This window comes from Felis catus, chromosome B1 (genome assembly GCF_018350175.1).
Source record: "Felis catus isolate Fca126 chromosome B1, F.catus_Fca126_mat1.0, whole genome shotgun sequence".
NCBI classification, from domain to species: domain Eukaryota; kingdom Metazoa; phylum Chordata; class Mammalia; order Carnivora; family Felidae; genus Felis; species Felis catus.
In genome coordinates, this window is record NC_058371.1 from 31,019,801 (window position 1) to 31,040,769 (window position 20,969).

Consider the following 20,969-nt stretch of genomic DNA (forward strand, 5'->3'; position numbering starts at 1 on the left):
GGGGAAGGGGAGAGAAATGGGTGAGGGGGGTCAAAGGCAAACTTCTAGTTACAAAAATGATGGGATTTAATTTACAGATGGTGATTACAGTTAAAAATAAAAGTATATATTGCATATTTGAAAGTTGTGAAGAGAGTAGATCTTTGAAGTTCTCATCATTAGAAAAAAATTGTAATTATATAGTGACAAATGTTAACTAGGCTTATTGTGGTGATCCTCTTGTAATATATACATATATCGATCATTATTTTGTACTACTGAAATTAATATGTGTCCATTATAGCTCAGTTTAAAAAACTATTCACTGGGTTCACCTGTTGGTGGTGAGCAGGGAAGGAGTGTTATTCTAAATCAAACTGAAAAATATATCACTTCCCCTACTTAAAACAATTTGGGTAGTGGTGTGGTGTGGTGACCCTGGTGAGTATCGTCTACCTTTGGATTTCTTCCACATCACTATTAATTTTTAAGAAGCTTCATCTTTTTATTTATTTTTTCAATAATCTCTACACCCAAGGTAGGGCTGAACTCAAGACCTGGAGATCAAGAGTTGCACAATCTACCAATTGAGCCAGACAGGCACCCCTCTTCCACATTATTTTAAACTTGATTTTACTAACATAAAAGGGCATGTGTGTGTGTGATATGACTGCCCTTTAGGTCTTTAAACCAGGGAAGGCAAGTAGGTGAATGAGAACAATCACAACTTTTTTATGAAGCAATGTAAACTATGCATTTAACATACCTCTAGACCTCACATACCCGCATTTTTCAAATGGGATAATTTGCTAAAGGCTACCTGACTTGCCCAAAGATATTTAGTAAATAGCAATTGTTTTTTATAACCTAAGTTTGGTTCCCCAAACCTCTGCTAAATCAATGTTTTCCAATGGTGTGGCTCTAATTCGTAGTTCTCACCAGCATGAAGCAAAATTACATTACTTATGATATACTTATTTTATACCGTGATATGCAAATTAATCGCCCATCCTTATTCTGAGACTGTGCCTTTGTTTACTCTTTGGGTGTTAAACTGAACATTCTTTTGAAAAATGGTGTGCGCTAATAAAGGTTTTCTTTTTCCCATTAAAATAAAAAGCGGGGGAAAGCTGTTAGTCCTCCGATTTTTTTTTTTTTTTAAATATTATCTAATCCATGAATTTCAAAGGTCAGGACCCAATTCCACACCAAAAGAGAACAAGAGTGTCTGCGGGGTTAAGTGAGGGAGGAGTGAGCGCGGGAACCAGGGTGTCAGGTGAAGAAGGACAGAGTTTGAGCTCCCCAGCCTAGTGGAGGAGTAAAGACAACGCAGCCCCGGCCTCCAGGCGCTAAGGACCGGCGGGAGGCGGTCCGCGCTTTCCCGGGCGCACTCCGAGACCGAGGACGCCCGGCGGCCGGCGAGGGACAGGCAATCCTCAGGGGCAATCACAACCCGCGCTTTGGACCACGGCGCGCCCATGGACCTCGGCCTCTGCGCTCCAGGACTCGACCGACTCCTGCGCGGGGTGGCAGGGGCCTCCTAGCCGGGTTTACTGTCCCAGGGTGAGACCGGGAACAAGACCTACAGTGCAGCGGGGACGCACGGTGACGGTCCGGACGTGGCGCAGGACTTGGAGATGCGCGCAGAAGCTAGACCGCCAAGGGGCGCTGTGCAAGCCGGGGAAATCAGAATTCTCGCGATAGGTGAGACTAGGCTTTCCGGAAGTGATTCTCCGGAAGAAGCATGGTTGCCCCCCAGATCTGGCCGGGTTTGCACGCTGAGCTGCCGACGCTATGCAGTCAGATGATGTGAGTGTCCTGTTTTTCTGCCACCTGGGTTCTCCTGCTTTAGGGGGATCAGAAGCAACACTTAGGTGGCCCATTAGCTTCGTGTCGCTCCGGAACCGAGGCTGCCGGAACCCCGGTTTCCGAGCGTGGGGCTCTCACGTGTCTACCCGGGATCTCCAGCGCTGCCTCAGCGGGGTGAAGGGGCCAGAACAGCGCCAGTCCACAGGGTTGGCTTATTCAGTCCCTGGTGCCCAGCAATGAAGGACTGTGCCTATGGTGTCTCTGGACGTGGGAGGCGCGGGTGGAGGTGAGGTTGGGGATGGTATAGCTAAGTTTAGACTTCAAATTTCCAGATCCCATTCTTCCGTGTTCACGTTCCTTGATAATCTTTTTTTTCCTGTGTTAGGATTTTCCTTACATTTGTTCATGGTCTGCCCACGTCATAATTTTTGGAAGCATCCTCGGTTCATTTAATTAGTCCTGGGAAATACAGAAGCGCTGTGTGCCAGGCAGTGTGGTAATTACTGGAGATTTAGTTTTTAATAAGCCAGACAAAAGACCTCTGCTTTTCTGGAGCACTCTGGTGGAGGAGACAGATGGTAAACAAGTGAACATATTTAAAACCATTGTACTGTGTAATAATACTGTGAAAAGAAGACCAAAGTTGATGAAGGAGAGAGTAATTAGGAGAGACCACTTCAGACAAAGCTGTTGTGGGAAGGTTTCTCTGAATAAAAGACATTTGAGCTGAGATCTAAAAGATGAGAATGAACCGTCACTGAGGGGCTGAGGGAAAAGCAAAATATCTGGGCAGTAGGAACAGTACAATACAAAGGTCTGGATATAAGAGAGAAGGACTGTACTAAAGAATATTGATGTGACCTGTGCTATAGGAATCCAGGGAAGAGCGAGAGATAATGAAGTTAGATGTGTTTGCGGGACAAGATCGTGTAGTGTCTTTTAGGGCTTTTAATGGGAAATGACGTCTGACTTTTGTGAAAAGTTGTCTAGTTTTGTGATAGTCTTTTCAAGGAGAGAAAGCATAAGAGCAAGGAAACTAGAGCATGATGAAAATAGTTTCAACCCAGGTTGTAATGGTGGAGATGAAAAGAAGTGGGTGCATTTGAGATCTGTATTATCAGTATAACCAAAAAGACTATGTGATGGATTCAGTGATGAGGAAAAGGGAGAAATCAAAGGATTTCGAATAGTTCATTGGTGGTTTTATTTATGGAGATGGGGAAGGAACACAGTATTCTTTCAAGGGGTGTGGACATGTTAATGTGTATGAGGCCTTTCAGGCTTCTAAGTGGAGATGTCAAGTAGGCAGTTAAATGTGTATACAAGTCTGTAGCTCAGGTGAGAAGTCTGACCAGGAGATGACAACTTGGGAGTCATCAACTTACAGATGACATTTAAAGCCACAAGCCTGGGGCGTCTGGGTGGCTCAGTCGGTTAAGCGTCCGACTTCAGCTCAGGTCATGATCTCACAGTTTGTGAGTTCGAGCCCCTTGTCGGGCTCTATGCTGACAGCTCAGAGCCTGGAGCCTTCTTCGGATTCTGTGTCTCTCTCTCTGCCCCTCCCCCACTCACACTCTGTCTCTCTCTCTCCTTCAAAAATAAATAAACGTTAAAAAAAATAATAATAAATAAAGCCACAAGCCAGAATGAACTCCTAGTTTCCCAGTTTCATTTCCTCCTACCTGTTTCCTATCACCGCCTGCCAAACACACATCCTATAAAATTCCAAAAACGTTGTTGTTTGTTTACATTTCTTTATGTATTAGGCTTTAACTACTGTAGCTGCTTTAAAGCCTTTCCCAGTTCCTCAGGGCAGCCCACTTAAAGGCTCTTACAAACTTCTTTTGTGGCACTTAGACTAGTGCTTTGTGATGCTTTGTTTACATTTCTTTCTCCCTAAGTAGAGAGGTAAAACTGTTTAAGGACACTACCTTACTTCATTCAGCAAATACTTGAGTGCCTCCTGTGTGTCAGGTTTTAGGATTGTCAGTGCCTTACATAAATTAAGTATACCATCAATGCTGAATGAATAAAGAACACATTAGTTAATAGAGGATAGTAGTAGATGGTTTTCTTTGCCCAGATGAGATGAAATTATGGTACATATATCCAACAATCTAGTTCTGTGCAGCCTTTTACAATGGGTAATGAACATATTAAGAAAGTCACAAAATTAGTATCTCATTTTTGTTAAAAATATACATATAGGCATACTGTTGCTGGAATGCATATATAGAAAAAATTTGAAAATATTTACAAAATTCTAATGAAGTTTTATCTGTGGGTGAAGGGGTTGTGGTTACTGATAATTTGTATTTTTTTTCCCTACAAGAATCTGCATAAAAAGAAAACAAATCAGACATTTTTAAAATATTTATTTTGAGAGAAAGAGCAGGAGTAGAGGAGGGTGACAGTGAGAGAGAATCCCAAGCAGGCTCTGTGACGTCAGCACAGCCTGTCGCGAGGCTTGAACTCACAAACCGTGAGAACATGACCTGAGCAGGTGGAATCCAGAGTCCAGTGCTTCACCAACTGAACCACCCTGGTGCCCCCACAGATCAAACTGTTTTACAAAGCATGTCTTCCTCCTCTCATTCCTCAAAGACTCCTTTGAGACCTCCTAAGTAAACCAGGGCACTGTGTTTTCCTGGGTTAATACTCCCACCTGTTGGGTCAGAGCAATTGAAATGTGTTCTTACCTTGTCTTGTAGGTTATCTGGGACACACTCGGAAACAAGCAATTTTGTTCCTTCAAAATAAGGTGAGTCTAGATTTGCAACTTGGGCAAAGATTCCTTCAGCTGTCCTCTTGTTAACCCCTCTTACAATTTTTGCTCTTTCCCTCTCATTCTAGAACCAAGACTCAGAGTTTTTGCAGAAATGAATACAGCCTGACTGGACTGTGTAATCGGTCGTCTTGTCCCCTGGCAAACAGTCAGTATGCCACTATCAAAGAAGAGAAAGGTAACTCCTTAGTTTGAACTTCCATGAGAACTAGCCAACAGCTTTTAAAAGGATATTCTTTCGTCTCTCTGTAAGTAATATTAACGGTATTTACCTTACCTTGCAGGACAGTGCTACTTGTATATGAAGGTTATAGAACGAGCAGCTTTTCCTAGGCGGCTCTGGGAACGGGTAAGACTTAGGACATAAAATGACAGTGACCCTTGATCAATAACAAAACTGCCACATGCTTTTCTGTCTTCCTTGACCATAGCTACATTAAACTTTTGAAGCCAACCTCATTAGGCCCCTGGGTATCATAGCAGTGAAGGCCCACCTAGTCATTTACCCTCACTCTTCAAGCTTTCTTTTTCTGTTTATAGGTCCGGCTTCATAAAAACTATGAGAGAGCACTGGAGCAAATAGATGAAAATCTAATTTATTGGCCCCGTTTCATTCGACACAAGTGTAAGCAGAGATTCACCAAGATCACCCAGTACCTAATTCGAATTAGAAAACTTACATTAAAGCGACAGTAAGTATTTAGATCATTCATCTATTATGTGTATTTTTTTTAAGTCTGTCTTTCCTTGGATCATTTTATGGAGAGACTCTGAAATGTCTAGTAATGGTTCTTACTAAATTCAGTTTCAGGTAACCTTGTATGATATGCTACAAAGAAAGTTTACCTCTGATTAAAGTTGTGCCCTTTGATCTGTTTAAAAAACAGTGTGGGGGTCGGGGGGGCACCTGGGTAGTTCAGTTGGTTAAGCATCTGAATTTTGATTTCCGCTCTGGTCATGATCTCTCGGTTTGTGGGATCAAGCCCCATGTCGGGCTGCATGCTGACAGGGCAGAGTCTGCTTGGGATTCTCTCTTTCTCCCTCTCTCTGTCTTTCCCCTGCTCGCACATACGTGTTCGCTTGCGCTCTCTCTCAAAATAAATAAAAATAAACTTAAAATAAACAAAAATAAAAAACAATATAGTAGAACTTGATGATCTCCTCCCTGTCTGAAAATCAGCTTCAGGAAATTGTATAACTCCTTGACACAATCATAAAATTAGGGATTTAACAATGACCTAAAAAATGGGGATAAATAAGAATGTCAGAACTTTACTCTGGGTTCACCGAAAATTAATTTTAAAAAGTGATATGAAATCCATGGAATTAATTGGATATCTTACTAAGGAGTGCTAGGTCCTAATACTTTTTCGTTGTGACCTGCAGAGAAAGCTAAAGGTGGCAGTCTTCTACAGACAATTTTTTTTTTTTATGTTTGTTTTTGAGAGAGAGAGTGCGATAGTTGGGGGTCAGGGGGGGAGCAGAGAGAGGGGCGGGGGACAGAAGACCCGAAGCAGGCCCTGCACTGACAGTAGTGAGCCCCATGCGGGGCTTGAACTCACGGGAGATTGTGACCCGAGTCAAAGTGAGACACTTACCCGACTGAGCCACCCAAGCATCCCTACAGAAAATTCTTTATTTTAGTTAACTGAAGCATTAATCATGAAGCATGGTGAGTGCCCTCAGAAGTCTCAGAATGCTCAAAGAAAACAAAAAGTAAAATAAGCATAAAAATATGTGTAAAAATGTGTGACTTGTAGTATTAACTACTTAGGGAATTACAGGTATATAATGTTAGCTATATTGAGCTGAGCCCTGCAAAATCAACTCCATTCCTATTTTCTCATTTTTTTAAAGGAACACACAAAACATGCCCTTGGGTTTTCTGATAATGTGTTTTATTTTCCATAGGAGGAAGCTTGTTCCCTTGAGTAAGAAGGTGGAGCGGAGGGAAAAAAGAAGAGAGGTAACTTACCCTTCTTGTATTCATAGCTTCTGTATCTCATTCAGGGTAGGACTCTATAGGCAGGGATCATGAGAAAGATTCAGTCACCATTTCCTGTGAACTGTTTGGGCCTTGGGTAATGGTTCGCTAATAGATAACAGTATTAGTTGCATAAGATATTGGATATTCGTATTTTAAGATTATGATTTTCAGGGCAGGTTAAAATAAGGGTTCTTGGAGATATATTTAATGGAGAACAGAGAAGTACCTTGTCTGAGATTCTTGAAGTTAAGTATTTTAGAAATCAGAATTTTGGGGGACACCTGGGTGGCTCAGTCAGGTAAGTGTCCAACTTTGGCTCTGGTCATAATCTTGAGGTCTGTGAGTTCGAGCGCTGCATCAGGCTCTGTGCTGACAGCTTGGAGCCTGGAGCCCACTTCAGATTCTGTGTCTCCCTCTCTGCCCCTCCCCTGCTCACATTCTGTCTGTCTCTCTCAAAAGCAAACATTAAAAGAGAGAGAAATCAGAATTTTGGTATGTTGTTAATCTTATACATTGCATACTACTCAAAGCAGGGTTTGAGCATTCTTTTTTCTTTTTTTTTCCATGGTAAATGTACTCTCTAATTCCCATTCCCTCTTTCCCCCATTCCCCCCAACCCACGTCCCCTCTGGTAACCATCAGTTTTGTATAGTTAAGGATCTGTTTGGCTTTTTTTTTTTTCCTTGTTTTGTTTCTTTAAATACCACTTTCTCTTTATCCATTCATCAATCGATGTACACTTGGGCTGCTCCCATATTTTGGCTATTGTAAATAATGCTGGCATAAACAGAAGGGTGTGTGTAACCCTTTGAATTAGTGTTTTCATTTTTGGGGGTAAATACCAGTAGTGCATTGCCTGTATTGTAGTGTAGTTCCGTTTTTAACTTTTTGAGGGCTCTCCCATACTGTTTCCTACAACAGCTACACCGGTTTGCATTCCCACCGACGGTGCAAACGGGTTTCTTTTTCTCCACATCCTCACCAACACTTGATGTTTCTTGTGTTTTTGATTTTAGCCATTCTGACAGGTGTGAGGTGATACCTCATTGTGGTTTTGATTTGCATTTCCCTGATGAGTGATGTTGAGCATCTTTTCACGTGTCTTTTGGCCATCTGGTATCTTTGATGAAATGTCTGTTCATGTCTTCTGCCCATTTTTATTTTTTTTTTAAAGTTTATTTTGAGAGAGAGAGAGAGTGTGTGTGTGTGTGTGTGTGTGTGTGTGTGTGTGTTCGCATGCAAGTTGGGGGGAGGGGCAGAGGGAGAGAGAGAGAATCCCGAGGAGGCTCCGCACTGCCAGTGCAGAGCCCAATGCTGGGCTCAAACCCACGAACCATGAGTCATGACCTGAGCTGAAGTCGGACACGGAACCAACTGAGCCATCCAGGTGCCCCTGCCCATTTTTAAATTGGATTGTTTTTGGGTATTGAGTAGTATCAGTTCTTTACATACTAACCCTTTATCAGATATGTCATTTGCAGATATTTTCTGCCATTGAGTAGGTTGCATTTTAGTTTTTTTGTTTCCTTTGCTGTACAGAAATATTTTAATATAACCTCAATAATTTATTTTTGCATGTATTTGCCTCAGGAGACATAACTAGAAAAATGTTGCTATGGCCAATGTCAGAGATTACCACCTGTTCTCTCTTCAAGGATTTTTATGGTTTGGGTCTCATATTTAGGTCTTTAATCCATTTTGAGTTTATTTTTGTGTGTATGGTGAAAGGAAGGGGTCCAATTTCATTCTTTTGCCTGTGGCTCTCCGGTTTTCCCAACAGTGTTGTTGAAGAGACTTTTTCCTGTTGAATATTTTAATTCTCCTTTGTCAAAGATTAATTGATGATATAATTATAAACTTTTTTCTGGGTTTTCTGTTTTATTCCATTGATTTATGTGTCTATTTTTTTTTAATTTTTAAAAAAAAATTTTTTTTGACGTTTATTTTTGAGACAGAGAGCATGAATGAGGGAGGGGCAGAGAGAGAGGGAGACACAGAATCTGAAGCAGGCTCCAGGCTCTGAGCCATCAGCCCAGAGCCCGACGCAGGGCTCGAACTCACGGACCGCGAGATCGTGACCTGAGTCGAAGTCAGACGCTTAACCGACTGAGCCACCCAGGCGCCCCTTATGTGTCTATTTTTATGCCAGTACCATACTGTTTTAATTACTACTGCTTGGTAATATAACTTGAAATCTGGAATTGTGATACCTTCAGTTTTTTCTTGTTCAACATTGCTTTGCCTGTTTGGGGTCTTCTGTGGTTTTATTAATTGTTCTAGTTCTGTGAAAAATGCTATTGGTATTTTGATAGAAATTGCATTAAATGTGTAGATTGCTTTGGTGTAGGGACATTTTAACAAGATTTGCTCTTCCAGCCCCATGAGTCTTTCCATTTTTTTGCATCATCTTGAATTTATCAGTGTTTTATAGTTTTCAGAATACAGGTCTTTCATCTCTTTGGTTAAGTTTATTCCTAGATATTTTATCATTTTTGATGTAATTGTAAATGAGATTGTTTTCTTAATTTTACTTTCTGCCGCTTCATTGTTAGTGTATAGGAATGCAACAGATTTCTGTACATTGATTTTGTATCCTGTGACTTTACCGAATTCATTGATGAGTTCTAGTAGTTTTTTGGTGGAGCCTTCAGGGTTTTCTATATATACAGTGTCATGTCATTTGCATATAATGAGAATTTTACTTCTTCCTTACCAATTTGGTTTGCCTTTTATTTCTTTCTGTTGTCTGATGGCTGTGGCTAGGACTTCTAGCACTATATTGAATAAAAGTGGTGAGAGTGGACATCCTTGCCTTGTTCCTGACCTTACGGGAAAAGCTCTGTTTTTCCCCATTGATGATGATGTTGGCTGTGTGTTTTTCAAATAAGGCCTTTATTATGTTGAGATATGTTCCCTCTAGACCTAGTTTGCAGAGGGTTTTTATCACGAATGGTTGCTGTACTCTGTCAAATGCTTTTTCTGCATCTATTGAAATGATAATATGGTTTTTATCGTTTCTCCTAATGATACGTATGTATCATGTTATTTTGTGAATGTGGAACCACTCTTGCATCCTGGGAATAAATCCCACTTGATCGTGGTATGTGATTTTTTTTTAATGCAAGAGGGGAAAAAAAAGTAATTTTTTTTTTTTGAAATAAATTTTTTTTTTTTTTTTTACTTCTACAGGCTGAAATATGAGTACTAAGGAAGTAAATGGGTTTACTCAAATTTTTCTGTTACAGGAAAAGGCATTAATAGCTGCTCAGCTGGACAATGCCATTGAAAAGGAATTGCTGGAGCGACTGAAACAAGATACGGTGAGAAAGCTAGGAAGTTTGGGATATAAATTTCACTTTTTAGGCAGTAACATCATGCTAGGAAATAGTGGGAAGTGTGTTTTACTTTCAAAGATGCTAGAAAGATCTTCACCTTGATTTTGTTCCTGGAATAGAACAAATATACAGGCCTTGGCTTCCCCGTCTTAGTTCGTGAACATGAACACGAAAGGTGCCCTGGTTACCCTTGATGTTCCATCCAGCAAAGAGACCTTTCCCTTTGCACCATACTGTGAACTCCTGTTCCTGACGCAATGGTTTCAGAGCTCTAGATAAGAAAAGGCATGCAGTTCTGATCCTCCTGCATATTACCCTAGTCTAAGGTTCTTTAAAAGGAGTTAAATCTTCTTAAAAATTAGTGTCATTTATGAGACAAAACGGATAGAACTTATTTTTCCCGTATTATTTCCTATCAGCAAATTTACATTTGTTCTAACCCACTGATTTTATAAACTACCAAGTTTATAGTGTTTGGTATTAACCACTGATTACTTAAATGTCAGAAATGGGCTTGTAAAGACACTGTTGGCTCTAGGCTTGAAATTAATATAGAAAAATTATTATCCATCACATTAAGTATTCTCATTTAATCACTGAGGAGAAAACAGTATGTCATCGGACAGTGGACTTCAAGTGTAAAATCCAGATGTTGTTAAAGCCAGTCTGTATTTATGTTCTTCAGTATGGCGACATCTACAACTTCCCCATTCATGCCTTCGACAAGGCCCTGGAACAGCAGGAGGCAGAGAGTGACTCTTCAGATGCTGAGGAAAAAGATGATGAAGAAGTAAGCCTTGTTTGTTCGTTTGTGCTTCCTAAAGCAGTAACCTGTAGACCTAGATCTCTTTATATGTACTTGAGTGACAGAACAGCATTTTCACTCCCCTACCCAAAAATAATTATTTGGTCCTTTTTTTTCTATCATGAGATTAATTTTAGTTCAGTCAACAAACTATTAACACGTTGGATTTTAATCTTACTTATTGGCATTCTGAGATTTTTCCTGCAAGGGGACAAATGAATCCTCATCAGCTGACAGAATATACCATTCAGGAACCTAAAATTTATACAGGATTTAATTTCACTATTAATATAGGGGAGGTACTTGAGTGATAGTCTTTTAGAAAAAGGCCAGATTTAGCAGGTAATTGCTAATCACATGGTGCGCTCATACAGGCACATAGGTGTACTTTTCCTAGTAGTGACCCTTTTTTGATATTTGAAATTAATAGATTTAAGTGTTTGTAAAGCCTAATGTACTTTTTTTTTTTTTAGCAAATTAAAATGATCTAATGATTTGTATTAGGCATGAGAATTGATGTCCCTAAAATGTTTTAATTCAGAAGTATTAAACTTGGAAATAATTAGATTTTGGTTGGGACTAAGTAAGTAGACTATGATTCTGTTTGTGACTGTTGCACTTATCAAAGAATAGAATTAGATGTGTGAGCTGAATTTTCATTCTGTATTTTCAACTTAACAGTTATGTTTTTGTTTTAGGATGTGGGAAAGAGAGAGTTTGTGGAAGATGATGAGGTGGATGAGAGTGACATAAGTGATTTTGAGGTGAGATTTATGGGCAAAAAATTGACCTATGACCTTCAGAGAACAGAACGTTTCTGAACACACACAGAGGCAGATAAATTGCCTAGTTCTAAATTGAGAGGACGATGAAAGGAGTTTGGGAGATGCATCTAGCATTTTCTCTCTTTTTTTCCCTCTCTCCCTATCAGGATATGGATAAGCTGGATGCCAGTAGTGATGAAGATCAGGATGATAAATCCTCCAGTGAGGAAGAAGAAAAGGCCCTTGATGCCAAACATAAAGGCAAAACACCCTTGAAAGGACCTTTGCGGAGGAAACGAGCCTACGTAGAGATAGAGTATGAGCAGGAGACAGAGCCTGTGGCCAAGGCCAAAACCACATGACTTCCCTTCAGACATCTGCAACAGGACTGAACATTTTCAGTATCCTCCTTTCTTTTACCTTAACTATGTATATACCTCCAGGTTTTGCTCTTTCATACAGTATTTCACACAATATTTGTGTCTTTAATATTTATGCTGCTTCTGTGGGGCAAGGAAATCTGGGAGTGGAGAAAGCCTTAAGTTGTGAACAGAGTATTTTTATAGTGTTGGCATATGTTTTGAAGTAACAGCTTGAGCCCAAGAAGCTTAACAGATGAATCTGTGGGTGTAAATATTTCTAAATTGTAAATGCTACCCACCTGTTTTCCTTGGTATCCTTCTCCCCCACCCCCCCTCAACTTTATTTAGAAATGTTCAGATTTCAGTTTTTTCTTGTTCTCCTTTCCCTACTTCTGTGGGAATAAAAGAAGGAAAAAGAACTAAGTTACACTGTTGAGTGTAAAAATACCTTTTTTCTTAAATGATTCCATGTATACAGTTGGAACAAGAAGAAAAGTCTTCCTGTTTTAGGAAAGTAAGACAAATCTTAAGTTCCATCGTAAGGCGTGCCTTCAGAAACCTGCTGGACTTTTCTGATACAGTTCACCACCTTGGTGTCTTCACAGCTTTGGAGAATTTTGACCAGGAGACCCTGAAATATGAAACCAAACAGGCTTTTTCTTTTTAATTGATACTTCTGTTCCTTTTACCTCGGTTCTTGTTTCTCGGTACCATGTTCAAAGAGAAAGAATGGATGAGACTAGGGAACAGTTCATGGAACAGGTGTAACTTTAAAAGCTGTGTTGGCATGTAGGCAGATGTCCTGCTGGCTCAGGAAGCAGCAGACTGATCCCAGCCGATGCAAATTAGATTGGATCCAGGACTTGAAAACTGCCAGAGATTAAAGAGCCAGTACGAAGTAATTTGAATAAACTGATAACACAACAAACAATACTCTATAAATATTGTTAGGATATGAATTTTTTTCATGCTGCTTTATAACCTGAAGATTTCTAAGTGGGATAAGAAATGAGGCAATAGTTTATAAATATATGTAAATATACACACAGCCATTATATGCTTTGGCTATGACAAGTTAACTTTTGTGGCATGTGAAACTAAAGAATTCCCATGTGGAAAAGTAAGGATAAATAAAAATACAGGTGCCCTGGAAAAACTGGAAACATTTCTGGGATCTGAATTACTCTATATTATTACTTCTTGGTGGCTTATAGCTCATTATTTCATCCTTAAAAAAAAAAAATCAGATATAACAGAACTTAAATTTTAAGAACTCTTAGTCTTTTGCCCATTTTCTATCCTCACCCCAGAGACATCTCCTGAGCCTCTTGCCTTTTGACCTAAATACCTCTGAATAGCTTTAAAAGTTGAATAAGTTAATCCGCCTTTATTGAAGGTTAGAGGGCTCCCAGGTGAAAACCTGAACCATGCATGTTCATTTACAGACTTGGTCAGGCATGTGAACAGTAAATTATAATCAATCATAGGAGCTTCCTAAGGACCAGCTTGCAGACTCTTACCTTCACTTGTCCTTGACAACAGTGGTCCAGGAGAATCAGGCAATCTGTGGCCTCTTCTAACAAGGCGCTCTTAACAGGCTCAGGTGTAAGGTTTGGATCCCTTGCTACATCACAGATCAGTTTCAAGAGAGCCTTCAATAAGACCACACGTCTACAGGAAACTCTGGAATCAGGAAGAAAAAAGTTACATTCGTACTCTAAAATCAGGATATTGAAACGGAGACTTCCAAGGCCATCTAAGTTGTAAAGCCCTTATTTCCTAAATGAAGGAACTGAAGTTAAATGACTTAGGAGACCAGGGAGCTGGAAGCAGAACTAGAGACCAGACTCCAGATTTCTGAACTCATTTTGAGCCCTTTTTTCTGCAGCATGGCTCCAATACACATACTCTGGCCTGCCAAGCCAGAAGCTTGGTTCTACTGTAAGGAAATCACCCCACCTGGAAAGTGAGAAGTGGGATCTCCCCTTACCAGGGGCTTTTACTTTGGGCCACAGTCCTTTAACTTACACAGTCATAGGCCTGGAAATTTAAAATGAAGTGAAATATGCTTGGCTTCTGGGACCTAATTGTAATTAGAATTTTCTGTTATTTAATTCCAGATCCTAGCTTTTACCCTCAGTTAAGCCCAGCCCATTTAACTTCAACTTCTTAGCATTTTTGAAAGTTTTTATTTTGATGAAAAAAAGTTCTGGAAAAGGACAGTGGTGATGGTTGTACAAAATCGTGAAGGTACTTAATGCCACTGAGTCCATTTTAAATGGCAAACTGTATATAGTTTTTCTTACAATAAAAAAACAAAACAAAACAAAAAAACCTTAAAAGCCTTAATGGAAGCTGAACAATAATGGAACTTGTAGTGCACAAATATCCACAGTAAACCGTATCTCTGGACAGAAATGTGACTGGGAGAATACAAGTTTACATCCCTTGATCTAGTAAGTACTTAACGATTTCCTATACTGTTTGCTGCTCAGTCCTCCACCTATCGTCAACATAAAACCTGCTGTTTCCCACTCCCCAGCCCCCCCTCGTGCCATACAGGGCACTGATTTTCTCACCTTCCTACTTGGGCTTGCCAATCCCGACTTGGAAGCTTAGTCTCTGCTCTTTAAAGACCTGCCAATGTTAACTGGATTCAATTTCTTTCATCCATCTATTCAGTCTATTTTAGTCTATTCATTCTTCAAATATTTGTGTATTTAAGAACCAGGTACTGGTTAAACTTTCATATACTCAATATACCAAAGTAGTGGTGTTACAGTTCAGTGGAGGAGAAAGCCTGTAAGTAAACCAAGGCAGTCCAGTTCCAGATGTAACTAAGGGAAAAGGTCGGGTACATCCTAAGGAAATGAGAGTACTGTGGTTCAGAACAGATACAGATGTTAGAGCACTGGACTCCAGCTGAATTAAACTTTGTTGATGCAAGAAGTATTTTGCTGACTTAACATGTTTCCCTTCCACTTTATTGTTCCTGACACCACCTCAAGCCAGAGTTGGAATGCTTTCTAAGCAAAGATATTCTCAGTATTCTCCTGGTCACTGCTCCACACATGTTCAGTACTGAGCTATAAACTATGAGTATGAGTAATGAACTATGAAGTTCTCTGTTCTCAATTAGATTTCAAAAACCTTAGGGTGAACAAAGTTAAGCATGTCTATTACAGCACTTCTAAGTGGACTCTGAAATTCTAATATGCATTATAAATTGAGGGATATACACCTGAAGTAACAATGGGTGTATTTTATCTTTTCAATGCAACTTCAGTTCAAAATTCAATAGCAATGTAAAAACAGGCCTGTCCTTAATACTTTGTACTGAAAGTATACCTGGACAAGTTCTGAAGTGAAAACTGGCTGAGTTTTGTCCCTCTTGGCCCACCTGCCTGCTTGGCTGTTTTACCTGGGCCAAGTGTACTGCATGAGAAGTTTTAAGGTTTCCAGTGTCTTCAGTCTAGCCTCCTCCTCTGGCCCATCGTAAACCTCCAGGTAGCTGATGATGACTCGCTCCAGCCTCTTCAAGTGCCGGACAGTTAGGATCCCCAACCTGAAAAGGGAAGAGAAGATGTGGCACCACAGGGATGAACTTGAGGGGTGCGGCCAGACCAGCGGCCGGGCACTCGCCTCTTCACAAACGCTGGCAGGTTTCTTGCATAGGTCCTACGTAAGAGAAGGCGGTGCTCTGGCTCCATGTGGGTCAGGATCAACTGCAGCACCTCGTCACAGTGTGTGGTGGGTCGAGCCCCACCTCCCTTCCAGTGCAGGCCTTTCTCCAAGACGGGGAAGAAGTCCAGCAGACACGAGAGCACAGCCTAGGAGGAAGTAACAGAAAAGAAGAGTTCGTTCATTTGCATTCACTGACTCGTCTAGCACCCTTATTAATCTGTCCGTGGGGTCCACATAGAATTCTGAAAGATACTAGTAAAAACACAGGAAGTGTATATTATTTTTAATGTTTTTTTTTTGAGAGAGCGCATGAGTGGGGGAGGGCAGAGAGAGAGGGGCAGAATCCCAAGCAGGCTCTGCGCTATCAGTGCAGAGCCCAACATGGGCTTGGAACTCCCAAATCGTGAAATCATGACCTGAGCCAAAATCAAAAGTCAGATGTTTAACTGACTGAGCCACCCAGGCACCCCAAGTGTATGTTACTTTATATTCTTTTTCTTTTTTTTTTAGTGTATATTTTTGAGAGAGTATAAGCAGGGAAGGCGCAGAGGGAAAGAGACAGAATCTGAAGCAGGCTGCAGGCTCTGAGCTGTTGGCACAGAGCCCGATGTGGGGCTTGAACTCATGAACTAAGATCACGAGCTGAGCCAAGTTGGACACTTAACCAACTGAGCCACCCAGGCACCCCTTACTTTATATTTTCAAATTTGTTTTACGTTATCTCCAAACAAGTTAACATCTACTCAAGACTGTTCTTTGCTAAGCTATGAAATGGGACTTCATGAGCACACCTGGGACTAACCCAAATTAATTTTTTTTTCATGTTTATTTATTTATTTTGAGAGAGCCTGAGGAGGGGAGGGTTAGAGAGAGAGCAAGAGAGAATCCCGAACTGTGAGATCATGACCTGAGCCGAAATCAAGAGCTGGATGCTCAACTGACTGAGCCACCCAGGCGCCCCAGACTTTAACCCAAATTTTAGGAGTCTAAGTCCATTGCCATTAAATAAGTTGAAGCAGTAGTTATACGTACTTACAGTAAAACCACTCCTGAACAGAATCTAAGATGGTCCTCATCTGTGTCCAGTTTGACCTACCCTGTCTGAAGTTTGTGTCAAGGCAGTCCCTTCTAGCTCTCCTGAGATTTTTGGTTTTTCTATGAGTTTTGTTTTGTTTTTAAACCACCATCTAAAGAGCCCTAAACTTTTGGCTCTTAGTACCTGGATCCTCAATTTAATACCTAAATTAATATTTAAAATGAAAGGTGGCAGGGGAACAAGGGAAGGGAGGGCAGGCACAAAAAAGGTTATTTCCACCTCTGATTTTATGTAACTTCTTTTCTCTGTCTTCAGAATGTTCTCCCATTCTAAGAAAGTTCTATTCATCCGTCAAATATCACCTCCTTCCCAAATCCTAAAACCATCCCAACACCACCAAACCTGGTTAACTGCCTTTTGCTGGACATGTGCTGCCCTTTATACAAATGTCTTTTAATAGATTTATCACTCTGCACTGTAGACATGTAAAAATACTCATTTATTTACGTGTCTTTCCAAAGGGTTTCTTTTTAATTTTTTTAATGTTTATTTATTTTTGACACAGAGAGAGGCAGAGCGTGAGTTGGGAGGGGGGGGGGGCAGAAGGAGAGGGAGAGACAGAATCCGAAGCAGGCTCCAGGCTCTGAGCTGTCAGCACAGAGCCCAACGCGGGGCTCGAACTCACAGACCGCGAGATCATGACCTGAGCCGAAGTCGGTCGCTCAACCGACTGAGCCACCCAGGCACCCCTCAAAGGGTTTCTTAAAGCCAGAAAGGCTTTAAGATTCATTGATTTGATTCATTCATTCTTGGAACAGACAGTGGTTACTAGCACACAGTAGGTATTTAATGTGTATTGGATGAAAGAATGGCACTGGAACATCTAACCTACAAGTTAGAGTTTCAACTGTGAGTTCACAGAGAGGAGCAGAGAAGAACACTTAAGATTAGTAAAACAGAACTTTTCACACATAAAGCCACCCTCAAATAATGTGTAACTGACCCAGATGAAGATAAAACACTGGCTTTTCTGTGGAGACTCAGCAATGTGGATGCCTGCTCAGTATTGAGACATTTTCACGAGTCATTTGCTACCTCTTTATTTTCAAGTTGGCCCTGACTTAGTTATCATCCTCATTTTCCAAGAGAGGAAAAGGGCTCAACTATTCTTATTCGCACAATGCCACCTTCTCCTCGAATTTGAGAACTGAGACTCACAGCCAATAAACAAATCGTAGGGTTACCTGGATGAGGCGGTACTCCGGTGTGTACAGGTGGTTGAAAAGGGCGTGGTAGAGGACCTGGGCTCTGTTATACTGGAGCAAATCAGCAGCTGGCTGCAAGCAAATTACCCCGTTAAAAGCTTCCCAACGGTGCCAAACCATGGATGATTTTCGAACTTGAATTACGGGTACGTGGGTCTATTACACCAGAGGATTCATAATAGCACTCTCGGCAAAGTGGTGCAGTGGAAGGGTGATGGGCCCAGAACAGCACCCTCTACTTCTGTGTATACTTTTTTAAAAGCTCCACAACACATAGTTAAGAGGGGGGAAAAAAAAAAAAAGTTTCCTTGAGTAACAGCTTGCGCATTTGGGTGTAATCCCTTTCAGTTTCCGATTCTTTTGCTCCTTGAAAGTCAACTGTTAATTACTCAAGGTCTGGTTATTCATTTTGACACGCGTGAGCATGGCCCAGGTGTCTTCCACATATTACCTACGAGACACAATCTACTAGGCTGGCAGAAGGAAAATATAAAGAAAAAATATAAAGAAGTGATTTTTTTTCACGTAACGGCATTAATGGAAAGTTAATAGGAAATATGAAAAGGCAAGAATAGTGATATTATGACTCAGTCTGTCCCATCAACACAGATGACAAAGTGCAGAGGTCGCTCACCACATTAAGCACGATGTGACGGAGGCAGTGGACACCCAGTATTTTGTTCTCTGTTTGATAGTCATCCGAGATGAGCAGCGATGGGGGAAGTATCCTCTCCAGATGTTGGTTCAGCCAGGGTCGAGAGACCTGCTGCAGAGTCCATGAGAAAACATGTTTTGTGGCAGGGTTATTCTTCCAGGATTCTCTATATGGAAATGTGAAACCACAGGAAGTAAAGTGATACAGTGTTAGCTAGCAAAAAAAAAAAAAAAAAAAAATTAAACTCTTCAAGCTAAATAAAGTATTATCTTGCCCTTGAAAAAAATACATACCCCATAAGATATCTCTTGATGTTACGCATACTAAATCAAAATAACTTACACTAAATACATTTAATAATCACCCAGGGCTCTGGGTCTAAAGCTAATCCAATGAGAAGGATCCATTTATAACCAACAGCTTGTAAAGAATCTGTGGGTGGTTACAGAGGAGACGTGCTGACACGCGAGAGAAGTAAAGGAAATGTCTTCAAGCATCACTATAATTATTGTAAGGGAGTAAATGAGTCAATATTTGAACAGCAATTTACAACTTATAAAGTGGGTTTACACACTTTACTCAACTAACCTTCAAAATAACTCTGTAATAGATAATATTATCTTTATATTACAAAAAAATGAAACAGGTTCAGAGAAGCCCTCTGACCTGGTTCTACTCAGAAGCAATAAAAAGAAGTACCAGACTACCTCCAAACCAAGCCTTTGAACTCCAAGTTCCTGGTAAGTGAGAGTTATGTACACATTTTTTCTCTCATCACAATGATGTTACAAATACTAACAAAATCGCAGGTAGAACTGACAGAAAACACTTTAGCTAACAGCAATCTATAGGGTGTTTTTCATCCCAAACACTGCTTCCATATCTAATAACCATCCTTATCTAATAACTGTTGATGAGTTTCAAGATCCCCGGGGTTTAAATTCAAACCACTTAAGTTTAAATCCTCTCCAAATCCCATTCTCGCCTAACTGAAGAAAGTTCAGTATAAATAATTTGGACAGAACTTCCAATGCCAAGGGCAGTTGTCAGGAGGATGGCAAAGAGCACTAGAAAATGGGGAGTCTGAAGACCGGGGCTCTAATGTAGAATTTGCCAATGTCTAATGTCATTTATAGCAAATCACAACCTTTCTGGGCCTTAAGAAATCTCCTATTACAACACCTTTCTCTTATTGATGAAGAAACTCAAGTTTCTTTGAGCTCTAACATTCTAAAACGTTAGGCTGAAGCTCAAGTAAGTAGCTCTCTCAACAAGAATACTCACTTATTCAAATCGGGTTTAAGAAGCTCCATTATTAAAATAAATCTCCCTTTCTCATCTTCATTTTCTCCGTGCAGAAATCCTGCCACAGAACCACACTCAGTAACTTGAAGGAGTAAGGCGAGCACCTCTCCAGCAACGTCATGGGATCTTGGGCTGGTCCATGGTTGCTCCAAGCTGTGTGTGACCGCAAAAATATAGATGGGTCCTGCCAAGTCACGTAGGCCTGTCTTCCACTTAGGGCAAACCAAGGAATTCTTGGCCGCCTCAAATTTCCCCAAGAGTTTAAGAAACACTAAGCCAACTGCTGCCGCTTTCTCGGCCACTTCAGAGTAACCATGACCTCTACCTTCCTGCTCCTTGGGTGGGGCTGCATACTTCTCCAGGGCTTTTGCCACCTGCCCCAGCACTTCGGGCATTCCGTGGAGCGATGTGCCACTCCCCTCAAAAAACTGATCGCGTTCTGTGGCTTCTATGAGAGCACCGAGGTCCTGAACTGCACTTTTGCCCTTGCCCCGTCGGGACTCCTGGCTGGTAAGGCGGTGCAAAATCTGGGAGAAGGACTGTCCGAGGGCCGAGGAAGGCCACTCTCCCGGCAAGGAACTGCCTTCCCGCGATGGGGATTCCCGAGAGCGGTCATGCTCCATTTCTCGGACTGCGGCAGTGATGAGCTGGTCTCCCCCAGAGAACCAAGATGGAGGCAAGGTGGGGGTGGGGGGTCTGCTAGAGAAAGATCACTCGGATGCTGGAATTCTCCCGAAGAAAACAACTAAAGCCAAATAAAACGGCAAGACGTCCGGGGGACGGAGGACCAAGAGTCTAACCAGCATAATAAAAGTAAAGTCTGTAGAGGAAAAGGTGCAAGAAAGGGAAAGGAGCCTCTCTGGGAGTAAGAGAATCTCAGACTCCCAACGGATGATTAAAAACAAAAACAAAACCCTAAGAGTTTAAGAAATAACCCCCTAAAGTATGAGCAGAACACCTCCACGGGCACCTCCAGACCTTCCCGCACGCCCTGTGCCCATCAGGATCCGGACCTAGCTATCCTCGCTGCCGCAAAGCACAAAGCTAGCTTCCGCTGATATTGAGGCAACACTTCGTCATTTCACGACCTACTGTCGTAAAGCAACAGAGAATCGGGTTCCAGAAAAGGTGGTGTTTGGGCGAAAAATTTGCATAGATGGATCCTCTTGCTAGTTTTGTTTCTGTTTCCATTTAGTAA

General features: G+C 41.2%; 2 protein-coding genes across 4 annotated transcripts; one reads left to right on the forward strand and one right to left on the reverse strand.

Moving 5' to 3' along the window:
* Nucleotides 1-1,654: 1,654 nt before the first annotated feature.
* Nucleotides 1,655-11,938, forward strand: MAK16 (MAK16 homolog). The gene is made up of 10 exons (XM_003984669.5): nucleotides 1,655-1,788; nucleotides 4,500-4,549; nucleotides 4,642-4,751; nucleotides 4,858-4,922; nucleotides 5,114-5,265; nucleotides 6,485-6,539; nucleotides 9,806-9,880; nucleotides 10,581-10,685; nucleotides 11,399-11,464; nucleotides 11,632-11,938. The coding sequence occupies exons 1-10, from the start codon at nucleotides 1,774-1,776 to the stop codon at nucleotides 11,824-11,826; spliced, it is 888 nt and encodes a 295-aa protein (XP_003984718.1). The 5' UTR covers nucleotides 1,655-1,773; the 3' UTR covers nucleotides 11,827-11,938.
* On the reverse strand, nucleotides 10,471-20,803 carry TTI2 (TELO2 interacting protein 2). 3 transcript variants are annotated; one of them, XM_045055348.1, is made up of 8 exons: nucleotides 19,751-20,796; nucleotides 18,446-18,632; nucleotides 17,791-17,883; nucleotides 15,469-15,656; nucleotides 15,248-15,391; nucleotides 13,347-13,509; nucleotides 12,275-12,457; nucleotides 10,471-10,662 (listed from the first exon to the last, which is right to left on the reverse strand). In XM_045055348.1, exons 1-7 carry the CDS (start codon nucleotides 20,392-20,394, stop codon nucleotides 12,353-12,355), a joined length of 1,524 nt encoding a protein of 507 aa, XP_044911283.1. In that variant the 5' UTR covers nucleotides 20,395-20,796; the 3' UTR covers nucleotides 10,471-10,662; nucleotides 12,275-12,352. The 3 variants fall into 3 exon arrangements, with proteins under 3 accessions (XP_044911283.1, XP_044911285.1, XP_044911284.1); XM_045055350.1 differs by lacking the exon at nucleotides 17,791-17,883 and having other exon boundaries at nucleotides 19,751-20,802; XM_045055349.1 differs by lacking the exon at nucleotides 10,471-10,662 and having other exon boundaries at nucleotides 12,314-12,696; nucleotides 19,751-20,803.
* Nucleotides 20,804-20,969: the final 166 nt, after the last annotated feature.

Excerpts from the sequence above, each read along its gene's own strand:
- TTI2 (XM_045055348.1), bottom strand. The coding sequence starts at position 20,394 with ATGGAGCATGACCGCTCTCGGGAATCCCCATCGCGGGAAGGCAGTTCC. Across the intron at positions 18,633-19,750 it reads CTTAAACCCGATTTGAATAA|AGAATCCTGGAAGAATAACC; the intron begins GTGAGTATTCTT and ends ATTTCCATATAG. Across the intron at positions 12,458-13,346 it reads GTTGTCAAGGACAAGTGAAG|GGTCTCCTGGTCAAAATTCT; the intron begins GTAAGAGTCTGC and ends TTCATATTTCAG.
- MAK16 (XM_003984669.5), top strand. Across the intron at positions 4,752-4,857 it reads CACTATCAAAGAAGAGAAAG|GACAGTGCTACTTGTATATG; the intron begins GTAACTCCTTAG and ends CTTACCTTGCAG. Across the intron at positions 4,923-5,113 it reads CTAGGCGGCTCTGGGAACGG|GTCCGGCTTCATAAAAACTA; the intron begins GTAAGACTTAGG and ends TTCTGTTTATAG.